At 38.0% G+C, this 22,990-nt stretch overlaps 1 protein-coding gene across 1 annotated transcript in view; it reads left to right on the forward strand.

Annotated features, from left to right (window-relative positions):
• Nucleotides 1-11,998, forward strand: part of CAND1 (cullin associated and neddylation dissociated 1) — a 28,619-nt gene extending 16,621 nt beyond the window's left edge. The window contains exons 3-15 of the mRNA XM_042872534.1: nt 826-980; nt 2,341-2,464; nt 2,875-3,131; nt 3,213-3,318; nt 3,818-3,963; nt 4,465-4,757; nt 5,472-5,613; nt 6,199-7,692; nt 8,442-8,537; nt 9,780-9,949; nt 10,045-10,209; nt 10,411-10,518; nt 11,446-11,998. Of these exons, the coding sequence (XP_042728468.1) occupies nt 826-980; nt 2,341-2,464; nt 2,875-3,131; nt 3,213-3,318; nt 3,818-3,963; nt 4,465-4,757; nt 5,472-5,613; nt 6,199-7,692; nt 8,442-8,537; nt 9,780-9,949; nt 10,045-10,209; nt 10,411-10,518; nt 11,446-11,670 (3,481 nt within the window). The 3' untranslated portion in view covers nt 11,671-11,998. The remainder of the gene's footprint in view (nt 1-825; nt 981-2,340; nt 2,465-2,874; nt 3,132-3,212; nt 3,319-3,817; nt 3,964-4,464; nt 4,758-5,471; nt 5,614-6,198; nt 7,693-8,441; nt 8,538-9,779; nt 9,950-10,044; nt 10,210-10,410; nt 10,519-11,445) is intronic.
• Nucleotides 11,999-22,990: the final 10,992 nt, after the last annotated feature.

Raw genomic sequence — 22,990 nt, forward strand, 5'->3', positions numbered from 1 at the left:
TTTTTGCATAACTTCCTTTCTGGAACAGGGTATTAACAATGGAGAGGCAGTGGAAGTTGACAGTAGGGTTAGGAAGATAGTGAAGGATACTGTATTTCTTAGCAGTGAAGTAGATTTCACTGGGCCATCTGCAGCTTCAGTGCTTTGAACAAAAGGAAGCGTTTGATAAGAGAAACAAAATTGTCATCATCCTTGAAATATTTGGGATGACTAAACATTAATCTTTCAGTGACATTTTCTCTTTTTCCCCTAAGTGCAGTGTTGATAAGGGTCTCTGTGAATGAAGATTTGTTATGTTTTTGTTTTATATTTCATTGCTGTATTCTGTTAAGGCACTCTGTGGCATAGAGTGAACGTGTCAAAAAGAACCCAAGTGTTTTGTAGAATAAAGATGTGGTAGTAACGAGGTTTGCTTTCTTGTCTGAACTTTGTAGGCAGCAATAATCAAGTACATAAACTGATGTTTCTGGGTAGGTAATTTTATAAACCTTGGCTGTCGCCTACAACACTTGGCATTAAGTGTGATGAAGTAAGAGGGACTCAAGTTTTGGTACCATGAAGCAGAGCAGTCATACAAAATTGTTTCCATCACTAGATTAAAAAAAAAAAAAAGAAAACAGATGTGCTAAATCTGTATTTTGTTACTAGATGTAAGTAGATAGATTATCAACCTAACCAGCTAAAAGCTGTCAGATTTAAAACATTTGCTTTGACCGAAACCGATCTTAAGTTTGTGACTTCAAACAAAATACTGAAATAAAAACGAAGGATTTTGATGTTTTTATTTATCGTTGCAAATGTATTGCCTTTCTTCTGCTTATTCAGCCTTGGTCCTTTGGTGAGCAAAGTGAAGGAGTATCAAGTGGAGACCATTGTAGATACGCTCTGTACAAACATGCTTTCGGATAAAGAACAGTTGCGTGACATTTCAAGCATTGGCCTTAAAACTGTGATTGGAGAACTCCCCCCAGCTTCCAGTGGTAAGGTGTTTTGTATTCAGGATGTTTTTTTAGTTTGTTCTGTTACTGTACTTCGGAATTTTGGTGGTTTCAAAAACTTAGTTTCCCACTCTGATGCAACTCTTCAGGAAAAAAACTTGTGTGACAGGAACATTGGCATAACCAATGGAGCATAAAAGCTTCTATTTTAATAATCATCTGGTGGAACATCTCTGGGCTGTACTCATAACTAAACCTCTTCTTGCTTTTTGGTTGATAGAATACTGTTAAATTAAAAATTGCATGTTTTTCTTTAATGATCAAATTTCTTGCCTCAGTTTCGGTAAGTGTTTTGGAGTGTACCTAATGTTTCTAACAATTGCTTGTTAAGTTACTGAAATGCTTGCTTGTAGTTTTAAATGAAGGCAGCTGGCTCCAGAAGAGATGCTAATGATGAGCAGCTCTTCAGTTAATAGTACTACTTTTTTACTCAAGTGGATTTCAGATATTGTATGTAGGATATGAATGAGAAGGCTGATGAAGAGGGCTTTGAAAATGTAGTTTTTAGAGACTGAAGTTGCTTAAATAGAAACAAACAAACAATACAAACACACTCTGATTTTGACATCCTTTATTGAAAGTCCACCAGTAAATAATCACATGTTAATCAGATTGTAGTGAGATGCATAAACTTAAAAATAAATAATTAAAATGTGGATTGGAATGGCTTTAATTTCACGTCAACATTCCAAAAGTGTGATTTAAATGAAAACAACAAAAAACCCTTCATGCACACAAAGATGAGTGCTAGCCATCAGGAAATGAGTTGGTTTGTAAAATTACTCTGAGCAACATTGAATGAGCTGTGTATGTTGGGGGAAACTATGCAGGTGTAGCAAATACATTTTAACATGAGTTTTAAAACACATATAATGTTTATTTTAGCAGTCTTTCAAGTAGACTTAAATAGCTTCTTGTGTAAAGGGGTTTGACCTTGTTTGTTTTTTTTTTTTTTTTAAAGTGGCTCTATCTACTTCTGTGCTTCTCTTAGTTACTTTATTTTTACCTGTAGTCCTTCCATTTATTGCTCTAAGCTTATCTTGGCCTTTGCTTTCCATTGCTTGCCCTGCCAAAAGCACTATCCTTTCTGTTATGTACAACTTATGAAACTAAAGCCGTCCTACTCTGTATGTTTTGGGGTAGATAGGTAGTCTTTCAGTTCTAATGCAGAGCATAATACTTTACATTAGCAAAGAAACTTGCTGTTTAAACTTGTTTTATTGGGTGGGAAAGATGATTCATGTTAAATTCAAGTTGCTTCCCGTAGTCAGAGGCATGATCTCTGCTGTTAATAACTGTATTTTCTCATTATGGAAATGCTGAGGTTTTATTGTACTTTCAGGTTCTGCATTAGCAGCTAATGTTTGCAAAAAGATCACAGGGCGTCTCACTAGTGCTATTGCCAAGCAGGAAGATGTGTCTGTTCAATTGGAGGCACTAGATATCATGGCTGATATGCTGAGCAGGTAAACATCCTTCTTCCAAAACGCTGATGAATGCCAGTAAATACTCCTTTAACTTCCTAATTTTCAAAATGTGAAATAAAGATTACTTGAAGTGAAATGATATGCAAGATATTTAGTGTAAATGGAACCTTAGTTAAAACTAAAAAGTGGGATGTATTGAAGATAAGTTGATCGAGAAGACTGATAATTTGTTTCATTTTCTGATAACTGTAGTTTTAAGCTAATTTTCAATGTTTACTGCTTTGAAGGTATATTTAAACTCGTTTCTTGTTTTTGAAAGTTCCAAAAATTTAAAAACTTTATTGGAATCTCTGTGGTGTTCTGGGAATATTTAAAATAATTCTGGTAGAATATATGAACAAAGTTATCTAGATTCAATTGGTTTGAGTTTGTGTTTTGTCTGTTTTAAGGCAAGGAGGACTGCTTGTTAACTTCCATCCTTCAATTCTGACCTGTCTGCTCCCCCAGCTGACTAGCCCCAGACTTGCTGTGAGGAAAAGAACCATCATTGCTCTTGGTCACCTGGTTATGAGTTGTGGCAATATGGTTTTTGTTGACCTCATTGAACATCTGTTGACAGAGCTGTCTAAAAATGATTCCATGTCAACAACTAGGACCTATATACAGTGTATTGCTGCTATCAGTAGGCAAGCAGGTCATAGAATAGGTAAGAAAAATATATAAATTATCTGTAACTGGGTGGACTCTTTAGATGAGAGTAATTACTTTGCTATTATTTCCTTATCAGGTGAATATCTTGAGAAAATAATTCCTTTGGTTGTAAAGTTTTGTAATGTAGACGATGATGAACTACGAGAGTATTGCATTCAAGCATTTGAATCCTTTGTTAGGAGGTAAGTAATTCTCAGGTACTTACTTTGAGTTTTCTTAATATCTAACAGTGTGCTGTTTGATTGTGAGCTGTTAAGGTAGTCTCCTTGGTGTAAAATATTTTTGCAAGATTTGAACTGAAACTGTTCCTGTAACTCAATGTTACACCTTAACTGCTAAGCAGTGGGTTATGTTTGGATGTCATAAACTCTACTGTGTCAGTGCTACTAATGCACACAGGAGGGAGGAAGTATTCTAATAATTCTTGTTGTCTAGTAGTGATGAGGAAAATAAATCATATCCAAAGGCATGTCTTGCTCTTCTGCAAAATTCCAGTCTAGTAGATTGGGTTGCATAGTGGCATTGTCCTATCTGAATTACAGATTCAGATGGATGCAACTGATGGTGTTTGGTTTAGCTATGATGTCTTCAGAGTACTGCATGTAGTGTTAAGTCTTTTAGGCAGAAATATTTTAATTCTTATAGGTAATCTGACTTTATTTTTGTTCTGGTACTGTGCAGATGTCCTAAAGAAGTTTATCCTCATGTATCTACTATAATAAATATTTGTCTTAAATATCTTACCTATGATCCAAATTACAATTATGATGATGAAGATGAAGATGAAAATGCTATGGATGCTGATGGTGGTGATGATGATGATCAAGGTATATTTGTATTTTGGTTTGGGCGAGAGTCTTGAGAACTTGCAGTGGTCTGCGAAAATTGAAATGGTGGCAGTGCTGCTAAGTGTCAGTATTTGAATGACTTGTATACCTCCAAATTGAATTTCTATGTTGGTTTATAAGCGTGATGTATGAACTCATTTCTCAGAATAAAAGTATTAGATGTTACTGCTGAAGGTAAATAATTCCAAGGGTGAACATAAAGTGCAAGATAAATATTTTAAAATACTTAAAAGGTGGTAAAAGGTTACAGCATGTAGTATGATAGATCTGAAGTGAAAAATATGTCAGTTAATGAATTGGAAATACATGTTTGACATAGTGGGAAAGATTTCTCACTACTTCCCCTGTACAACATTATTACATAATGCATAAAATCAAATAGGTTAAAAAATGCAAAATACTCAATATTTTTCTGTAAGATAAAGCTTTGATGCTTTGATTGTCTAGATTTGAACATCTGCATAATTTTATTTTTTCAAGGGAGCGATGATGAATATAGTGATGATGATGACATGAGCTGGAAAGTAAGGCGTGCAGCTGCTAAATGTCTGGATGCTGTTGTTAGCACACGACACGAAATGCTTCCAGAATTCTACAAAACTGTGTCTCCCGCTTTAATAGCCAGATTCAAAGAACGTGAAGAAAATGTTAAAGCAGATGTTTTTCATGCTTATCTTTCTCTTTTAAAACAAACTCGACCGGTGCAAAGTTGGCTTTGTGATCCTGATGCAATGGAACAAGGAGAGACACCTTTGACAATGCTTCAGAGTCAGGTTATTCATCAAGGTTTTTTGCTTAACTTTGTGAAAACACATTGATATTTTGTCCTATTCATATTGATAGCTCTTGAAATATGCCATGCTATGCTTTTGTCACATATAGATTGCAGGTTATAGTACTGTGCTACTGTGTTCTGGGATTGCAAGCCTTAGAACCAGCCCAGAAAAGTGCAGCAGTTTATTTCCAGTCATGGAAATTAAAATTACTGGCTTGGGCAGATATGCTTATCTGACTTCAGTTGTTTACCTTTAGAGGTTGCATGTCCCATGTAATTTAACCACTTTGCCAAAGCAAACTAGTTATTTTTTATGTCCCAGAACATAGGCAAAGCCTCTATTAATCATGATAAAACTTGATTTGCTATAACATGTTTTATTTGCAAAATAAAAAGGATAGTGCTGACAAATGGCATTTTCCTTTTCTTAAAGTGAATTATTTGACTGACTTCTCAATTGTTTCTCTGCATAGTTTTATTAATGCAAATGTAGTTTTCTTTTGTTTCATCTCACCTTTTGAAGTTGTAATACTATTTTTTTTTTTTTAGTTTGTGATTCTTTTGAATCTTCATTTCTTGCTATTTATACAATAACTGATTCTGTGGGGAAATCAGAAATAGAGAAAGGTTTGTCTTAGCCTTCTCCCCAAGTGATGACAGATGAAAGAAATGTCAGCTATTGAATCGATTAACAGATGTGTGATGGTTACAGGTTCCCAACATAGTTAAAGCCTTGCACAAACAAATGAAGGAGAAAAGTGTGAAGACCCGTCAGTGTTGCTTTAATATGCTGACTGAGCTAGTAAATGTGTTACCTGGAGCCCTAACACAGCATGTTCCTGTGCTTGTACCAGGTATGAGAAGCATACAATTAAACTAAAGATTTACTGAGAACTTTGATATGAAACTTCAGGATGAAAGTCTTGACTATACTCTGTTTATATTTGAAATTGGCAATGTAATCAGCTACTGTATGTATAAATTCATGTACATATTTTAATTCCATTTCCATTAATCTTAAACAAGGGCTGGCTGTAAGACTGGATTTTTTTTCTTCTGTATTTTAATGAAAGGTTCATTTGCCTCTAGTTGATTATCTCAAAAAATATTGCTTGTATTTTAGTTTTTAGTGCCTCAGATACTGAATTTTGAAGTAAAAAAGGAAAAGTAATCTTGGAAAATGTAAAGGTACAGATTCCTTTTATAATAAAAAAAAAAAGGCATCACAAACCTTCAAATGGCCCAGGTCCTCTGTGTAGAAAAAGTTTGTAGAGTAATTGTTTGAATAAAATGGCAAGAAAGGGGCTTGGGAAGCACTCAGTAAGTGTTTTCCTACAGTCAACCTAATACAGTATAGCTGCCTTCCTTCAGAAGTTTGAAGTGTTCTAACAGAGTATAAATATCCTAACCTAAAAATACATTTTTCATCTTTCTTCCAGGAATAATTTTTTCACTGAATGACAAATCAAGTTCTTCTAATCTGAAGATAGATGCTTTGTCCTGTTTGTATGTGATCCTCTGCAATCATTCTCCCCAAGTTTTTCATCCTCATGTTCAAGCACTGGTGCCTCCAGTTGTAGCTTGTGTTGGAGATCCATTTTACAAGATCACATCAGAGGCACTTTTGGTTACTCAACAACTAGTGAAAGTCATTCGTCCTTTAGACCAGCCTTCTTCCTTTGATGCTTCTCCATACATCAAAGATCTCTTTACTTGTACAATCAAGAGGTTAAAGGCTGCTGACATTGATCAGGAGGTGAAAGAAAGGGCAATATCTTGCATGGGTCAAATCATTTGTAGCCTTGGTGACAGCTTGGGCACAGACCTGCCTAGTACACTTCAGATCTTCCTAGAGAGACTGAAGAATGAAATCACTCGGTTAACTACAGTGAAGGCCATGACACTGATTGCTGGTTCTCCTTTGAAGATAGATTTGAGACCAATCTTGGGGGAAGGAGTTCCTATTCTTGCTTCTTTTTTGAGAAAGAACCAACGGGCTTTGAAGCTGGGCACTCTTTCTGCTCTAGATATTTTAATTAAGAATTACAGTGACAGCTTGACAGCTGCCATGATTGATGCTGTCCTGGATGAGCTTCCACCTCTTATTAGTGAAAGTGATATGCACGTATCGCAGATGGCCATCAGTTTTCTGACAACACTTGCTAAAGTATATCCTTCCTCCTTGTCAAAGATTAGTGGGTCCATTCTCAATGAACTTATTGGGCTGGTGAGATCGCCTCTACTTCAGGGCGGAGCGCTTAGTGCCATGCTAGAATTTTTCCAGGCTTTGGTTGTGACTGGTACAAATAATTTAGGCTATATGGATTTGCTGCGCATGTTAACTGGTCCAGTGTACTCTCAGAGCACAGCACTTACTCACAAGCAGTCTTATTATTCCATTGCCAAATGTGTGGCTGCCCTTACTCGAGCGTGCCCTAAGGAAGGACCAGCTGTGGTAGGTCAGTTCATTCAAGATGTCAAGAACTCAAGGTCCACGGATTCCATTCGGCTTTTGGCTTTGCTTTCACTTGGGGAAGTTGGGCATCACATTGACTTAAGTGGACAAATTGAGCTGAAGTCTGTAATATTAGAAGCATTCTCTTCTCCTAGTGAAGAAGTCAAATCAGCAGCATCTTACGCATTAGGCAGTATTAGTGTTGGCAATCTTCCTGAGTATCTGCCTTTTGTCTTACAAGAAATAACCAGCCAGCCTAAAAGGCAATACCTTCTTCTTCATTCCTTGAAAGAAATAATTAGCTCTGCATCAGTGATTGGTCTCAAACCATATGTTGAGAACATCTGGGCCTTACTTCTGAAACACTGCGAATGTGCAGAAGAGGGTACAAGGAATGTTGTTGCTGAATGCTTGGGCAAGCTTACTTTAATAGACCCAGAGACTCTGCTTCCACGACTCAAGGGATACTTGGCATCAGGTGAGTTGTATGCATAAATTGTAAAAAATGGCCTTGTATTATCTTAATAAATTGCTGTGGGATTCTTTTAGTGATTTGCTTAAGTTCTGTAACACTCCTGAAATTTGCTTGCCCCCCAAAACCCTCTGCCAAGAACAATGTGAAGCTTAGTTCCATTTGGGCAGGAGAAAGTAAGTCATGCAGAGCATGAATGTTCTTCTTTCAGAGTATGATATTTAATTTAATAATGTTACATTTAACAAAACTGTAAACTTAAACTGTAAAACTTAAAGGGGAGAGCGTAGGCAGCAAAGGATCGTACTGCTTGATAGATTTGTTGCAGAGCATTAGTATTTTATATATTCCTAATTCTTGAATAAGAATTCTGAAATTTGTAAAGTTAGGAAGGATGGAACCAATCAATGAGTTTATCAAGAACTGTATCAGTGTGTTTTCTTCATGTCCTTCTGCTTTAAAGAAGAGAATTGTTTAGAGGATTGCATGAGATAAATTAAAAGAGTGTGCAAGTAGGCTCATTGCTTCAGTTTTCTGGAGCAGAAAAGATTTATTACACATACTGTGTCTCAGCATTTAAAATGTAACGCCAGTATATCTGTGGAGGCTACATTGCGTTACTAGTAATAAGTAGCATTTATTCTTCAGCTATTGTAAGGATATTAGAAGCTGGTAAAGAGTGGGTTAAGTGTGATTTAAATTCTGTAGTTGTAATGTTTTAACTGTTACGTACTCACGATTTTATTTCATGTTAGGATCCTCATATGCTCGAAGTTCTGTGGTGACTGCTGTTAAGTTCACTATTTCTGATCATCCACAACCTATAGACCCACTCTTGAAGAACTGCATAGGTAAGTTATTTAGTTCCAGTGACAAATTCTAAGTTTTCAAGTGATGGAATTGCATTTAAAATGTATTCTGTGTGTCTTCAGAGAAAGATCGTTTTGTAGATGGAACCAGAAATAGCTGCTTATGTTAACTGTTGAAACTGTTTGAAATGGTTTCCTTAGGATCCAATTATTTCTGTTAACTCTAGCTTATTTGAATTCAGAATGGTACAAGATATGTGATAAAAGTAGCATATATTGAAGCTGCAATGGAAAAGAATATAAGGAGCAAGGACTTTTAGAAAGATGGTACCTAAGAGATGATTTCTCCTTCCAAGATCTTTCTAAATTATGTCAGCTTGAATTAGTCAGGTTCTGTCTTTACCCAGAAAGGTGGTCTTGGAAATGTTTGGTCTTAAAATATGTATATGTGTGTTAATTCTGAGTATTATCAGATGGTGGACTGTAAAGCTAGGTCTTTGTGATTCTGTAATGCTTTCTGGTCTGAAAGTTATTTAAAGCTATTGTTTGTGGATAAGATAATCAGAGCTTTCAGTGTGATAGAGCTTTGCAATTCTGTGGCTTTCTGAGCTTTTCTCGTTTGTATGACATTGTTGTAGATTTCTTTAATATGCTGTGGTGACTGTTAGCTTTATAGTGGATTGATTACCCTAAAATCTTTAGGAAGAAGTGTATGCCACTAAATCTAATAAGGGGTAAAAAGATTCATCTTTAAAAACAGTTTTGTGGGGAGCAAGTTGTTTATTTATGGTGAGGCAATGTCAGCTCTTACCTTACTTTCATTGCTAATCTTTATTTTTTTTTTTTAATAATACATTAATGAGTTGATTGATTATGTGTGTGGGCTTCTCCTACTATCTTCCATTAAAACTGCTTTACCCCTTTGATTTCTGGAAATACTTTTTGGGTATTGAATACAGTAAGTGAACTACTGCTATCTACTACTTCAAGAATCTCTAATTTTTAGTCTCGTTACCTTATTTTTGTGGGTGTAGAAGCTGCTTTGTTTACACCCTGTTTTTCTCCTCTTTAAAGGTTCAGCGCTCTTGGAAGTTGCTAAATACTGTGGGGGTGGGAATACTTGTTTCTGCAGGCTTTTGTTTTACCAAAGCAATGCTACAGAGCACCAGAAACTAACATGAAAATGTATGGAGACAGGCCTTGTTACACCAATACATACTGAGTAGGCTTATCTTCTGGTAACTTAGGAATTTGTTGATTTATTGCAGTTTATTGCAATTGCAGGTGATTTTTTGAAAACATTGGAGGACCCGGATCTCAATGTCAGAAGAGTAGCCCTAGTGACATTTAACTCAGCTGCACACAATAAACCATCATTAATAAGGGACCTCTTAGATACTGTGCTTCCTCATCTTTACAATGAAACAAAAGTCCGGAAGGAATTAATCAGAGAGGTATGTTAACTAAGAAAAATGTGACTAGATTAACGCGAATAGACTCCGTTTGTCTAAATGTATTATTTTTTAACTTTGTTTTTATTTGCTGACAGGTGGAAATGGGACCATTTAAGCACACAGTTGATGATGGTTTGGACATTAGGAAAGCTGCCTTTGAATGCATGTATACTCTTTTGGATAGCTGTTTGGATAGACTAGATATATTTGAATTCCTAAACCATGTTGAAGATGGCTTGAAGGATCACTATGACATTAAGGTTAGCTGTCATTTTGCTATGTAAGCAAGCAAGAAATGTTTTGAATAGTGAGTGGACTGAAATGGTAAGAATGCTACCTTGTGTGTTTAAATATTTCATTATTTAAAATATCATTAAAGTGTTGCTGTGAACGGTTGCACAGTGTTCTAGGAAATAACTGTGTTGTGCATGACTGATTTTTTTGGTGTTCTCTCCAACTAGATGCTAACCTTTTTAATGTTGGTGAGACTGTCGACCCTTTGTCCAAGTGCAGTGCTGCAGAGATTGGATAGGCTTGTTGAACCTCTGCGTGCTACATGTACAACTAAGGTATTGTTTTAAATTGCAACTTCTGTTTGTTAATTAACTTGTGTTGCTGTACAGAATTATAAAGGAATTTGTGTATGAAGAACGCTGCTTGTAATCTAGGTGTACTGCTAGAGCTTTTCCTGAATTATAGTTTGTAAACTGCAGAACGATGCAAATACGTGGATCCTTATACATGTATTACTTCTCCTTGAACTACAAATTACAGAGCAAAATGGTCAGCTCATTTTTAAAAGTCCTGGTTCTTTGCCATTTTTTTTGTTTCTCAAAAACGTAGCTGCTACTTCAGCAACATGTGTGTTATTATAAACAGTGAAAGTAGAATGCTAAGGCTTTTTCTGACTTCTGATGATTATGTTGTTGCAGACAAACATTAGAGTGATGAAGGTAGCATAAAATGGTGCTGCTTTTGGTTTGTTTTGTTGGGGTGTTTTTTTTCCTCATTTATACAGTGAGATTTTTGGGTTTTGGCACAGTTGGTCTCCTACTCCTACTCATCTTGATTCAGCTATGTGCTCTGATACTGATTTAATGCCTGATTTATCTTTCTTTTCCCCATTACTGTAATCTGTTATATTGACTGTCAAGAATTTTTGCTGTTTTTAATAATAATTTATCACTGAAATCAAGAGAAGACTAATAGATTATTTTAATAAAAGCAGATTTTTTTGTTTAACTTTTGTTCTCTGAAGTCTGGAAGTATTTGTGATAACACCATTTCAGTGTTATTTACTGACTCTACTAGCTAGAGGTTAGCTGCTAACATTTTTATTTGGTAATTGGTAATGTGCAGCATTTTTCTGTTTATTGTACAGTGTTCAATTTTGGTCTAGTGAAAGGAAATAGGTCTTTATAAGATAAGTGTGGGTTAAGGTGGGTTTAGAGGGAGAGTTGAGCTACATTTTCAAACATTTTCACTTTTTTCCCTAGGTAAAGGCAAATTCAGTGAAACAGGAGTTTGAAAAGCAAGATGAACTGAAACGATCTGCGATGAGGGCAGTAGCAGCACTTCTAACCATTCCAGAAGCAGAAAAGAGTCCGTTAATGAGTGAATTCCAGTCACAGATAAGCTCTAACACCGAGCTGGCAACTATCTTTGAAAGTATCCAAAAAGATTCCTCATCCACTAACTTGGAATCTATGGACACTAGTTAAATGTTTGCCCAAAATGGGGACCATTATGTTGAACCATAAGATGCACTGAATTGACAGGTTATGAGTAAGAAACAGAAAAAAATATCTAATCTACACATTGTTCCACTTTATTTACCTTTATGGAGACAGTTGGCTTTTCCCATTGTTGCTTTTCTAGCATCTATTCCAGAAATGTATTTCCATAATCCAGCGTTTGTTAACCACTCTTGTTTTAGTGGATTTGGCCACATTTGGGAATTAAAAAGTTGACGCATGGTGTATGGAAGTAGGTTCCAACATCCATTTTCCTTGTAACATTTAGGATTAAAATGTTAAAATTTTGTGACCATGATTTTTTTTTTCTTTTGTTTACTCTTTCTATTTGTAGACAACAACAAAGAGGTGTGGGGGAGGTGGGAATCAAGCATCCAGGTGCACCATGTTTTTGTATAACTTTTTTTTGTTTCAGCTTCATAAATTGGTTTGGCTGGCAGATAAATCCTGTGTAAGATTTATTATATTAAAGAGGGGGCTTTGGCACAGTTCAAAAAGAAGCAGACATAAATGTCATTTTTTAAGGTGTGGGGATTAGAAAACAAATATCCCTGTTGTGCACACTAATTTTGCATGAGCAAGTTTACAAATATATATTGTCTGTAAAACAGCATGTGCAGTTTATTCGTAATACAAGTTAAAATAAGTGCTACTGTATCAGTGCAGTTTTCAGGTATCTTAACATACAGAACACTCACGTAGGAAGGGATGAATTGAAAGTTAGTTGTTTTAACCTGGCTTTTAAAAATGCCAATGATATGACCATGCAGATCTGCTCACAGCAAATATGACAGCTTCTGCAGTTTTCATGGCTTTTCAAACTCATAGACTGAATTCCCTGGAAATGGGGTGGGCAAACAGAAGATCTGCGGGCAATAGGATGAGCTGTAGGTAAAACGACCAGAGAACACTTAGCTGCTTGATGGCTACTGAACTCTGGATTCAATTCTGCTTTTGTTAGCAAGTAGGAAAGGAGGTCTCTTGAAATGCCTTCTACCTCCTATTCTTTATGCAATGGCTTCTTTAATTAGGGCGCTAATATGTGGTATTACCTCAGCAAGCATTGCCAGAGCATCATTCTGTGCCCATCAGAATGTTTTCTGGCGCGTGGAGCCACCAGTAGATCACAGTGCTATTACTGTTGTATTGCTGTATTGTACTGCTGTACTGGTATTCTGATGAGACAAGAAACAGAGTGGTTTTAAGACTAGAGAGAGAGAGAGAGAGAAATGTTAGGAAACAAGCTGAACGGGAAAAACCTGTGGTGAACATGCTTAGATACTCTACAAGGGGACCAGAGGATGGTAGCCAGCAGTACTTCAGTAAGCTGGATTTGGAGTTCAATAGCAGAAGTTGGAGAGCCACTGCTTCAGTTTGAGTCTGGTCATTGTTTAGTTAATACAGTTGGTTAGTTGTCTCTTTTAGTCAGGTCTGAGTTTGATTTTCCTCTCGTTAACTAATAGCTGAAATTTTTGGAAACCTGTTACTTGATTATGTAGCAGAAGCTGCTACAGGACTAAACAAGCGTATGACTTCAGAGAGTTTCCTGTGAGCGTTGGGGTTCAGGAGCAAGTTCTTCTCATACTTACAGCTTGAGGGAAGCAGAGTAGATATTGGTGCATTTTACTTTAGTTGTAAGATATGAATGAAGAAATCTATGAACTCATTCAGTAATAACATTTCTAATGCTGTAGAAACTTTGAAATTGTAGCTTTCTCTGTCTCTGAAGTCTTCGTACTTATGTATCAATTGTCTTCTAGAAGAAGAAATAAATGAAATTAAATGTACCAGCATATCTAAATGTCATGGAAAAGTATGGGATGACCCTAGAGAGAAACCATATGGTAGAAATGCACTGTGAATTAGGTGCATTCTCCCCTGCTGTATAAATCATCTACTTCAATTACAGCAATATACAGGCCTACTGATTAAGAATCTGTTGTGCTAATTACTTGTCAAATTAATCTTATTTCCTTTGTGTTAAGTTTTCAGAGTGTATTAAGCTTTTTTTTTTTTTTTTTTAGACTGAGAATTAAGTATGAGAATGATATGATAAACATGAAATGTGAGGGTAAATTATGTGAAAGGATTAGAGGACTGGTAAGTAAATAGGGTACTTACACTCACAGCTGAGAGATGTATGTTTTTATGACTACCACAATGCCTATGTTGTGGATTCAAATAATCTTCACTTAAGGAAAGAAGGGAAGGTTGAGGTGTATTGCATAGTAAGTGCTTTCTTGCAGGAGAGTACTTTTTATTTTGACCACTGACAAAGCAGGTGGGTACATAAGAATTTAAAACTTAAATTACAAAAGAATGAGGAAGATTTCTAAGTTTTCTGTAAATGATAGAAATTCCACGATAGGATTCTCAGTGGGTAGGTGTTGGATATTTTAGCAAAGCAGGAAGACAGACTTAAGATGTAACTGTACCATAATTGTGATACTAGGTGTTGGTTTTATAAAATCTAACTAGGTTACATGTTCAGATTGCATTGCCTTTAACTGGATTGCTTGATCTAAGTGCTTGTTTTTGGGAGAGGAGATGTTTTTTATTATTTTTTCTTGTTTTATTCCCCTACTGTATGTCAAGTATGTTTGCTTAACTAAATCTGATGTATTTGTGCTTTTAGTGCAGTTAGGTTCAGGCAGTTCTGTTAAGGATGATGCCAGAAATACCTCTAGCTGTTTCTTGAACAATAAATGTCTGAAGCTGAAGTACAAAACTGGAATTCTGGAAGGCGGCTCTTAAAGATTCCTGATGTGATTACAATTTTCTCTAGTATTTTTGCATAGAAGCAACTGAGAAAATTTAATAAGCTTGCACATAATACAGAAATGGTTGGCCATGGTTGCCATTAACAATTTTTTTGTATCTCAAAAGTAATTAAGATTTTACTAGAAGAGGTTGTTTGGTGTGCTCACATTTTTCTGTGAAAGATCTTGGCATCCTTGCGAAGGACATGTTTTCTTTAAAATAAAAAAAATCATTTTTATAATTATACATGATACAAAGAAATACATATTTCTGTATATAATTTAGATATATATTTTGCTGCATTTAAAGTTGATAATTTTCCTTCAGTGTTACCTCTAATATAGCAGTTGCCAGAGCTGAATTGCATTCAGATTGTATTTGTGTCAACTAAACAAAACAAGTTCAAATAAAACTCCTGTTTACATGAGGTCCATTCGTATGCAGGTAAGCAGCACCGCTTCTCTCCATTGAGGAATTATTTTAACGTAACTCAAATTAGAGATGTGAGTTAAAAGTTGATGTGTGTGATGACTGCTGTATTTGGCATAATACAACTCAATAGAAACACGAGGAACGTGTTCACCCTGCTCTGGTGCACTGATTGGTAGCAGTGATTTGAGCAGCTATGTGCGTATTTACTGGTATATTGCCTTCCTTTCTTCCCCTTGGGAGGCTCAAAAATCATTGTAGGATGTCACATTAGAAATGTTTTGGTTCTGTTGTTTATCCTCATCATTCGGACGGACAAATTCACCTCTCTAACAAATACCTGACATTTTAGTCTGCATCCTCTGGGTTTTATTTCCCATTTGACATAAACTTCAGATAAAAAGTATTTGTTATCATTTCTAAATTAAAGCTACCAGTCACTTCATTACTTCCTTTTTGTCCTTACTCTTTGATATGAGAAGGGAAAGCTTTGCTCGTTGTGCTATCGAGCACAAACAGATGGGGTTTGTGACTGCACGCATTCCCCCGGTGTTCTTCAGTGTACACTTAGAGCCAAAATATTCTTTTACATTTAAACCATGCTTTCTCATCAGTATCAGTCTTTCATTTTTCACTGTTTGGGGAATTTAGGGAGGAAATCAGATTTCTTGACCACAGTAAAGTGAGTTCATCTTACATAATCAGTGTTAAAGCAGCATTTTTCTGCAAGTGGTGATGTGAGCAATGGGCAATTTTGTCTCAGTAGGGTGGTAAGCTTCTTCAAAAGATCATCCGTCCCCCAAAACAAACAGAAAGATTTCTGTAGTCTGTATTGTGTTTCAGAACTTAGCTCTGAAGTGGAGAAGAAATAAGAATGTTTCTCTGAGAACTGTGTGGACACTGATTGGAAGACAGACGTCAGCTGAAATAATAGCACTGAGGAAAACAAAAGTCTGAACATGCTGATATTTTTATTAAAAAAAAAAAAAAAGACAATATTTTCTTTTGTGTTCTGCCTTTGAGTTTATTTTGAAAGATTAGGAAATACAGAAGAAATAAAAATTGGCAAGTTGTGATCTTCTGTGATTCTGGAACTTTGGGGTTCAGTTTCTGTTCACTGCTACTTCCATTAAACCTAAAAATCCACCCAGCCTCCTAGAGGTATTTTGGCAAAAGCACATAACAATTAAAAGAAAACCTTTTCAGAGGGTTTAAGTTCTTTTATCTGTTTTCGTTACTGTATTTATGCTGAAGAAATTATTTCCCTTAACAATGTGAATTTCTCCCACCTGACAATTCGGAGGCAGCTCAGCACTGCTGCCACATTCTTTAGGTTATAAGCTGTGTCACATAGTTCAGTGCTGTGAAGATACTCACAAGTAGAACAAACTCCTTCTGCTTCCCCTCCTCAGGGGCTGCAGAGAGCAGTCTGCAGCTTAGGTTGGATATCAAGGGGAGGTTCTTTACTTTGAGAGTGGTGAGGTGCTGGCACAGGCTGCCCAGAGAGGTTGTGGATGCCCCGTCCCTGGAGGTGCTCAAGGCTGGGTTGGATGGGGCCCCAGGCAGCCTGGTCTGGTATTAAATGGGGAGGTTGGCAGCCCTGCATGTGACAGGCAGCGTGTTGGAGCTTCATGATCCTTGAGGTCCCTTCCAACCCAAGCCATTTTATGAGGCTGCTTTAGTCTCTTCTCCAGCCCTGTGCCCTCAGCCTCTCCTCACAGGGCATGCTGAGTAAAGCCCAAGGAAAGCATCAGACTGTTGCTTTCCCACCAGGCACCAACTTTAGAAACTGAGAGGAATTCAACTATTAAAATGATAGGATATTTTTGTCTCCCACGCATCTAATGTGAAAAATGGCAAATATGTTTGATGCGGGAGATTGTGCGCTGTTGTTTTGTGATATTTTTTTCAGTATTTACTTGAGTTGCAGATCGGTTTCTAAGAACTTGACAACTTCTCAGATCTGCTCCTCTCCTTCGCTCTCAGCTTTTTAGAATAAGAGGAATACCACAATTCTGTGATTTCTGTAGTGCTGTTGTCTTTTGATTTCTGCAGGACTGTTGTGGGTTTTTTTTGTTTTTTGTACTTTCCATGAATAACAGGTAAATGGTTGAATGACTTTGAGCCTTGTGCAGTCATTGAACGTAGAGGTGCATAAGAAGAGATGTTATTTCTACACATAAAAAATAATTCTTTAAGAATGATTTGAATGAATGTATTCAGATTTTAATGTTGGGATATAATCAAGGGCTATGTAAGGACAAAAATTGTCTGAAATAGTAAAAATTTCTAGTTCTCCGTGGATGATTTCTTACAGATTTGGGTGCTAACTAAAAATGAAGCTAAAAGGATGGTGAGGGCAGACTGTCACACACAACACGTTACTGTTGTATTGCTACTTAGCAAATGGTCAATATTTATTGGTTTGGTTTTTTTTCTCAACACTGGTATCATTAGGGATTGTGTTGCCCTGAGATTTTTCGTACTTTAACTATCAAAAGCAGTTGTTGCACTGTATCCAAGTTGTCTTTGGTTAAGGGAGAATGAGTTCAAGTGGTGGTTTAGAAAGTGTGTAGAAGCAGTTGAGCAACCTTCAGACCTTGTAAAATCCTGTACGTCTCTGTGAGATCAGAACTTGCAGTTGAGAGAAGAAGTAAAATCTCAAAACCTGCAGGAATTACTCGAGAGAATCCATTTCTTTTCATGCGCCAATTGGAGACAGCTGCAGTTTCAGCAGCAGATTAGGGCTCATTATTACCTGGTGGTAAATCAGAGGGTTAAATTGTGTGATTCTTTAAGAACAATGCAAAGGCTGACACTGAAATACAAATGCTACTTGTATGCCTACCAACATCGTATAAAGGGGTACGTGTGCACTGCAGAAAGGAGTTGAGAGCTGTTTCTCTACGTGCCCGTTACACGTGCAGAGTGAGGGCCTACAGTATGGGTGCTGGGTAGCACCCCAGAAGGATGGGAACAATATAGTGCATAAAATAATCTCGTCATGCCTTTTTAATCACACCATTCATTTTGCAACAGGTATGTAGGTGTAAGGGAGCTTTGTTTCTTGAGATAGTGGACTCGTGCTAATCTGCAGGCCTATGTAGTAGCCTTTACTTTGGGTATGTCTTTTTTAATTGTGCTTTTAGTTAAGTACATTTTTAAGGGAGGGTTAATTCTAAAAATCTGCTTACTTCACTGATCAGCTTTTGGAAATCTCGCCCTCACTTAATAATACTTTTAATCATTCCAGTAAGTGGAATTCATTTTCAGCAAAGGAAATTTGCTGCTGTGTAATGCACCTGGGACCTTAGTGTGATTCCTATGTATAAACTAAACCATCCTGCAGAAACTGAGTCACGTTCCTCCTACCTCCTGCTTTCAGAAGTGATAACAGCAAGTGGGATGGTATTTACACTGTGTCCATCTCCTTTACTTGATAATTGAATGAATGTGATTTGAAATCAAGAACATACATGCTTTAAAAAATAATTTCCTCATTGACTTTAGTATCCTATTTAAATGATGGAGAAAACTTCTCTCTTAAAAAATAACCTGCTGCTGTTGTGGACTACAGCTAATATTGGAATGCATCAAAGGATAAACTGGATAGTGTTTAGAAAAGGCAAAGAACATAGTTGGAGATTTAAGTATTTATTTACAAAGTTGGTCATAAATGTCACAACAGTGTGTGCTGCTGCTCTATTTGTTTATGAGAGAAATGTTCAAACACATGCACTTCAGGCTTGTAAACCACCACTGACATCTTCTACTGCGAATGTTTGCTTGCTTTATGTCACTGCAAACCCAGTCTTGCTTGCCTCAATTAAATCTTGCGTACTCTTCTGTAGTTTTATCTAGAGTTCAGCCTATAGCAATGAAAACAGAATTCATTTCTGACAAAGCGAATGTTACAGCAACAGAGGAGCCCTAGGAAATGTCTGAGGACTGCACACAGAATAATGTTTGACTAAAAAGATGTCAGAGCTAACATGCCCCATGTTGAGGCCAGTTATTTCTTTGACAAAGCAGTGGAAATGGGGTTATTAAAAGCACAGTACTTGAGAAGAGCATCAGGAACACCTTTGACGAATCCATTCTTACAGCTGGTTGATGGCATTGCTGAAAAGCAGTCTGCTTGGTGAAGTCTGTCTTCATTACTCGTTGCTCATCAGTGCCCTTTGTTAAAGAAAAAAACAAGTATTTCTGCCAGGCTTTATTAGCAAATACGCTATTATATATTGGTAAATACAGCACAATGCTGAAGGTTATTTTTCTGCTCAAAAGCAAGATGCTGCATTGTGTACACAGTATTAGCCCATATTACTCATTTGACAGTTTTAGGGATAACATTTTCGTGTCTACAGAAACTGCCTTTCTCCTGAGGGAGACCTGAGGCGCTGGGACCATTACGTTACATTGATTAGATCATAAAAATAACGGTACTTTTGCCTCTTTTTAAGGAACAGCCTTAAATATCATGCCCTGAAACATTTTAATGTAAGAAATGTTTTTAGATAACCAAAGTATTTAATTCTGTACCGATATAGAGAAATGTAGTTGTCTGGATGGATGTGACAACTCTAGAGATGCACGTGATGATGTGTGGTACTGGATACAGTCCCAGCCAGTGCGATAGCTCACCAACAGAATTAATACATCTGCAACAACGAGTGCAACCTCCACAGTGAAAATATATGCCTTATGGCACTGATCACTATCAGCATGCACTGAGAATATAGCCGAGCAGCTAGGAGTACTGCTATCATACGCAGCTGTAGGGCTAAATTACCTGCTTGCCAATAAATCTGGGTTCGTGTATTTCTTTCTTTTAAGCGGTTCTCGAATTCAACTCCCTGCTGTGCGTAGACGTGTGTGTGAAAACCGGGGAGTTTTTGTTTGATCCGTTTTTCGACGTTTCGGTTTTAGAAGCAGCCGTTCCAGGAGATGGCGCCGCAGCCTCGTTAACGAGTGCCCGGCAAACGGAAGGGGAAACTGCAGGGTCCTTCACGAAGTGGGAAACTGCGGGTGTTTGAAGAAAGGGTTTGAAGTGATCTTGTCTTATTTTCTTGACAGGACATGGGCGGTTTCTGTTGTGGTTGACTCGCTTTGAAAGCCCCTTTAAATCTGTTACAAGTCACTCCCGAGCTTTGCTTCTGTGCAGCGAAGCACGTCAAGCCCTGTGCCCAGCAGTGCCCGTGCCCTGGGGTGAGCCCTGTCCTGCACTGAGCTGTGGGTGATGGCATGGCAGAAAGGCCTGCCAGGAGCCACCAGCTGCCTTCTGTTCCTCATCAAGCTGATTCCATGATACGATTCCATCTTCTCCCTTGCTAATGCTTTCCCTTCTCCTACCTTTCAGGAGGCAGCTGCAGAGGGATCGGTGGCCCTGCGATGAGAGGCCTGGCATACTGGCAGCAGGTCGCTGAGCACACTGCCATGCCTAGAGAGTTTGTCGTCTTCAGAATACGTATTGTTTTAAAACATGATGTAAAATAAACAAGAGCCTTTGACAAACCCCCAACCACGATATCCTGTTATGCCATGCAGTGAGGGTCGCACTGCAGAAAGATTTGACCCAAAGGAGGAAAACAGTACTGCTATTCCACAAAAGACATGCAGTTCTTATGAACCACAACCTGCAGCGTGACTATAAGAACAACTGGGACAGGTATTCCCTGGCAGTTGTCAGTGAAGATGTGTGTGTGAACTAATAGCAGCTTCAGGAGCTCACAAGGCTGTTGAGGGGTTGTTCTGGCAGGGCTGAGTACAGTCTGGAAGTACTGAAGTAAATGCTGGTGCTCTGCCAGGTGCTTGCTACTTGCTTCTCTTGCTTTTGCTGCTAAGAGCAGAAGGAAAATAGTAGCTCTTTTTTTTTTTTTTTTTGGGGGGGGGGGGGGGGGGTAAAAAATTGTTATCGCCCAGACAGGTTGTAGATGCTCTGTCCCTGGAGGTGTTGAAGGCCAGGTGGGATGGGGCCCTGGGCAGCCTGGTCTAGTATTAAATGTGGAGGTTGGCGGCCCTGCCACATGCCACAGCTCCTCCTTGGAGCTGCTGTTCTTCTCAAAGACTGCTGTGTGAAGTGGCATCATTCAGATGTCTGATGGAAGCTTGTTTTATTTCTTGATGATGCTCTTGGTGTCAGGATTCATACCAGTAATGGATCAAAAAGGGTTCCCGTACTCTCTTGATGGCCTTGATTATCTTGCTGAGCATGGTTTGCCTGAGAATCCTGCAGCATATAGCATGCTGTACCAAAATTTTAAAGGAAAGTTGTCTTTTTAATAAAATAGCGGAGAGGTTATATAGTACTCAGATATGGGAAAGCTGAACATGAGGCCCAGCTACCTGGCTGGTGCTGCAGCCATGCTGCTCAGTAGGCTTTGCCTCCTCCTGTACAGAGTTCCATCCTTAGCTTCCCAATGGCTTGAGGAGTTTGTTCCTTCTCAGTTGAGATTTCTATTTAGAAGTGAGACTCGTCCTAGAGGGATAGGTTTGAGGAATTGAAGTTTCTGATTTTCTAGCTCTCTTTGCTATTTTAGCCAGTTTCCTTAAGCTCAGCAGCTAGATGCTTCTAAGTGGCTGCATCCACGATAATCAGAGCAGCTCTTATGCCCACTGCCATCCTGTGGGGCTTCTTTGGAGACTTGTCAGCACTGTACGTACATGATCTGCTTTGCTTTTCCTCTGCAGAGGAATCTCCTTGGCCTGTGCTATTGTCATTATTGTCTGTGCTATGTTGTCATTTTTACATTGGTTCAGAACCAGAACTGAGAGTCCAGAACTGTTGCTATGCCCTCATACTCTCATATGAGTATTTATAGCACTCCCTGACAATATTGCTTCTACGTCAAAGGTGTGTGGATCCATGCTCCTGAGGCAGATATTCTGTTTTCTTGCCTGGTAGGATGTGTCTCCGATCCCCACCTTGTTTTACTGCAATTCACCTAAGTCAGGAGGTTCATTTACTGGCCATGAATAGTGCAGGAAACTTCTCAGGAAACATTACACAGCTTGAGGAGTTTGACTTTTGCACACCTCTGGATGTTCATTGAGTTTGTTTCTCCCTCAGAGCTTAGTGTGTGCTACCTTGTATTTAAAGACCTCACACAAAACATACAATCTTTTCAAAGTAGGTATGTTTCAAGCAACCAGATCACATTGAGCCAGGGTTCAGGCTGTGTTGTCAGCAACACTTGGTCAATCAGCTACAGATTAAATCACCAAAAGTTTAGTTTAGAGTAGGCAAAACATGTGGGGTGGTTGCATTTGTCTTATCAACCCTTCCCTCCCCCTATGGGTGGGATGTTGCAAGGCTGCACGTAAGAAAAATGTTTCTTATGATAAGTGTGGTGAGGCACTGGAACAGGTTGCCCAGAGAGGTGGTTGATGCCCTGTTCCTGGAGATATTCAAGGTCAGGTTGGGGGGTTCTGAGCAACTGATTGAGCTGCAGGTGTCCCTGTTCATTGTAGGGGGGTTGGACTAGGTGACCTTTAAGGGTCCCTTCCAACTCAAATGATTCTGTGATTCCAATCTTAGGTTGTCCACCCACTTGGATGTTCTAGTGCTCAGTTTGCTTAAGCTGCTATTAAAAGTTGGTATTTTTGCCATGATCAGATTTCAGTTACAAGTTTTGCCTTGCAGAAACAAGCTGCATTTACAACACTAAAATGAAAATGAATTTAATGTGATGGTGACAATTGTTCGTACCAAAGTATGAACAAATTGTCAAGGATCACTTCCATAGTGCTGAATAAAATGCCAGCTGAAATTTTGTTGAAACCTTACTGGTTAACAACGATAAGTCAGTTTGACAGCAGTACTTTATCCTCACTCATAGTGACTCTGTATATTGTCCCTTTGTCAGAGGATGACGGAGGCAACAGGTGCCGCACACCTGAGAGGGAAAGGACCAGTTGAATTTCAAAAAGAGAAAAGATACTTGTTCTTAAATATGCACTAGCTAATTAATCTGTACTTACCAGAGAGCAGTTGTGAATTTGTTAGCATGTGGGGATGTTTCTACAAGAAGCAAAGTATATGAAACAACAGGGGATGTCATAAAAATGCCTTGCTTGAGAATTCTTGACTAGCAGAAAC

The sequence above is a fragment of the Lagopus leucura genome, unplaced genomic scaffold (assembly GCF_019238085.1).
Source record: "Lagopus leucura isolate 7727_CA_CO unplaced genomic scaffold, USGS_WTPT01 Super-Scaffold_100008, whole genome shotgun sequence".
NCBI lineage: Eukaryota > Metazoa > Chordata > Aves > Galliformes > Phasianidae > Lagopus > Lagopus leucura.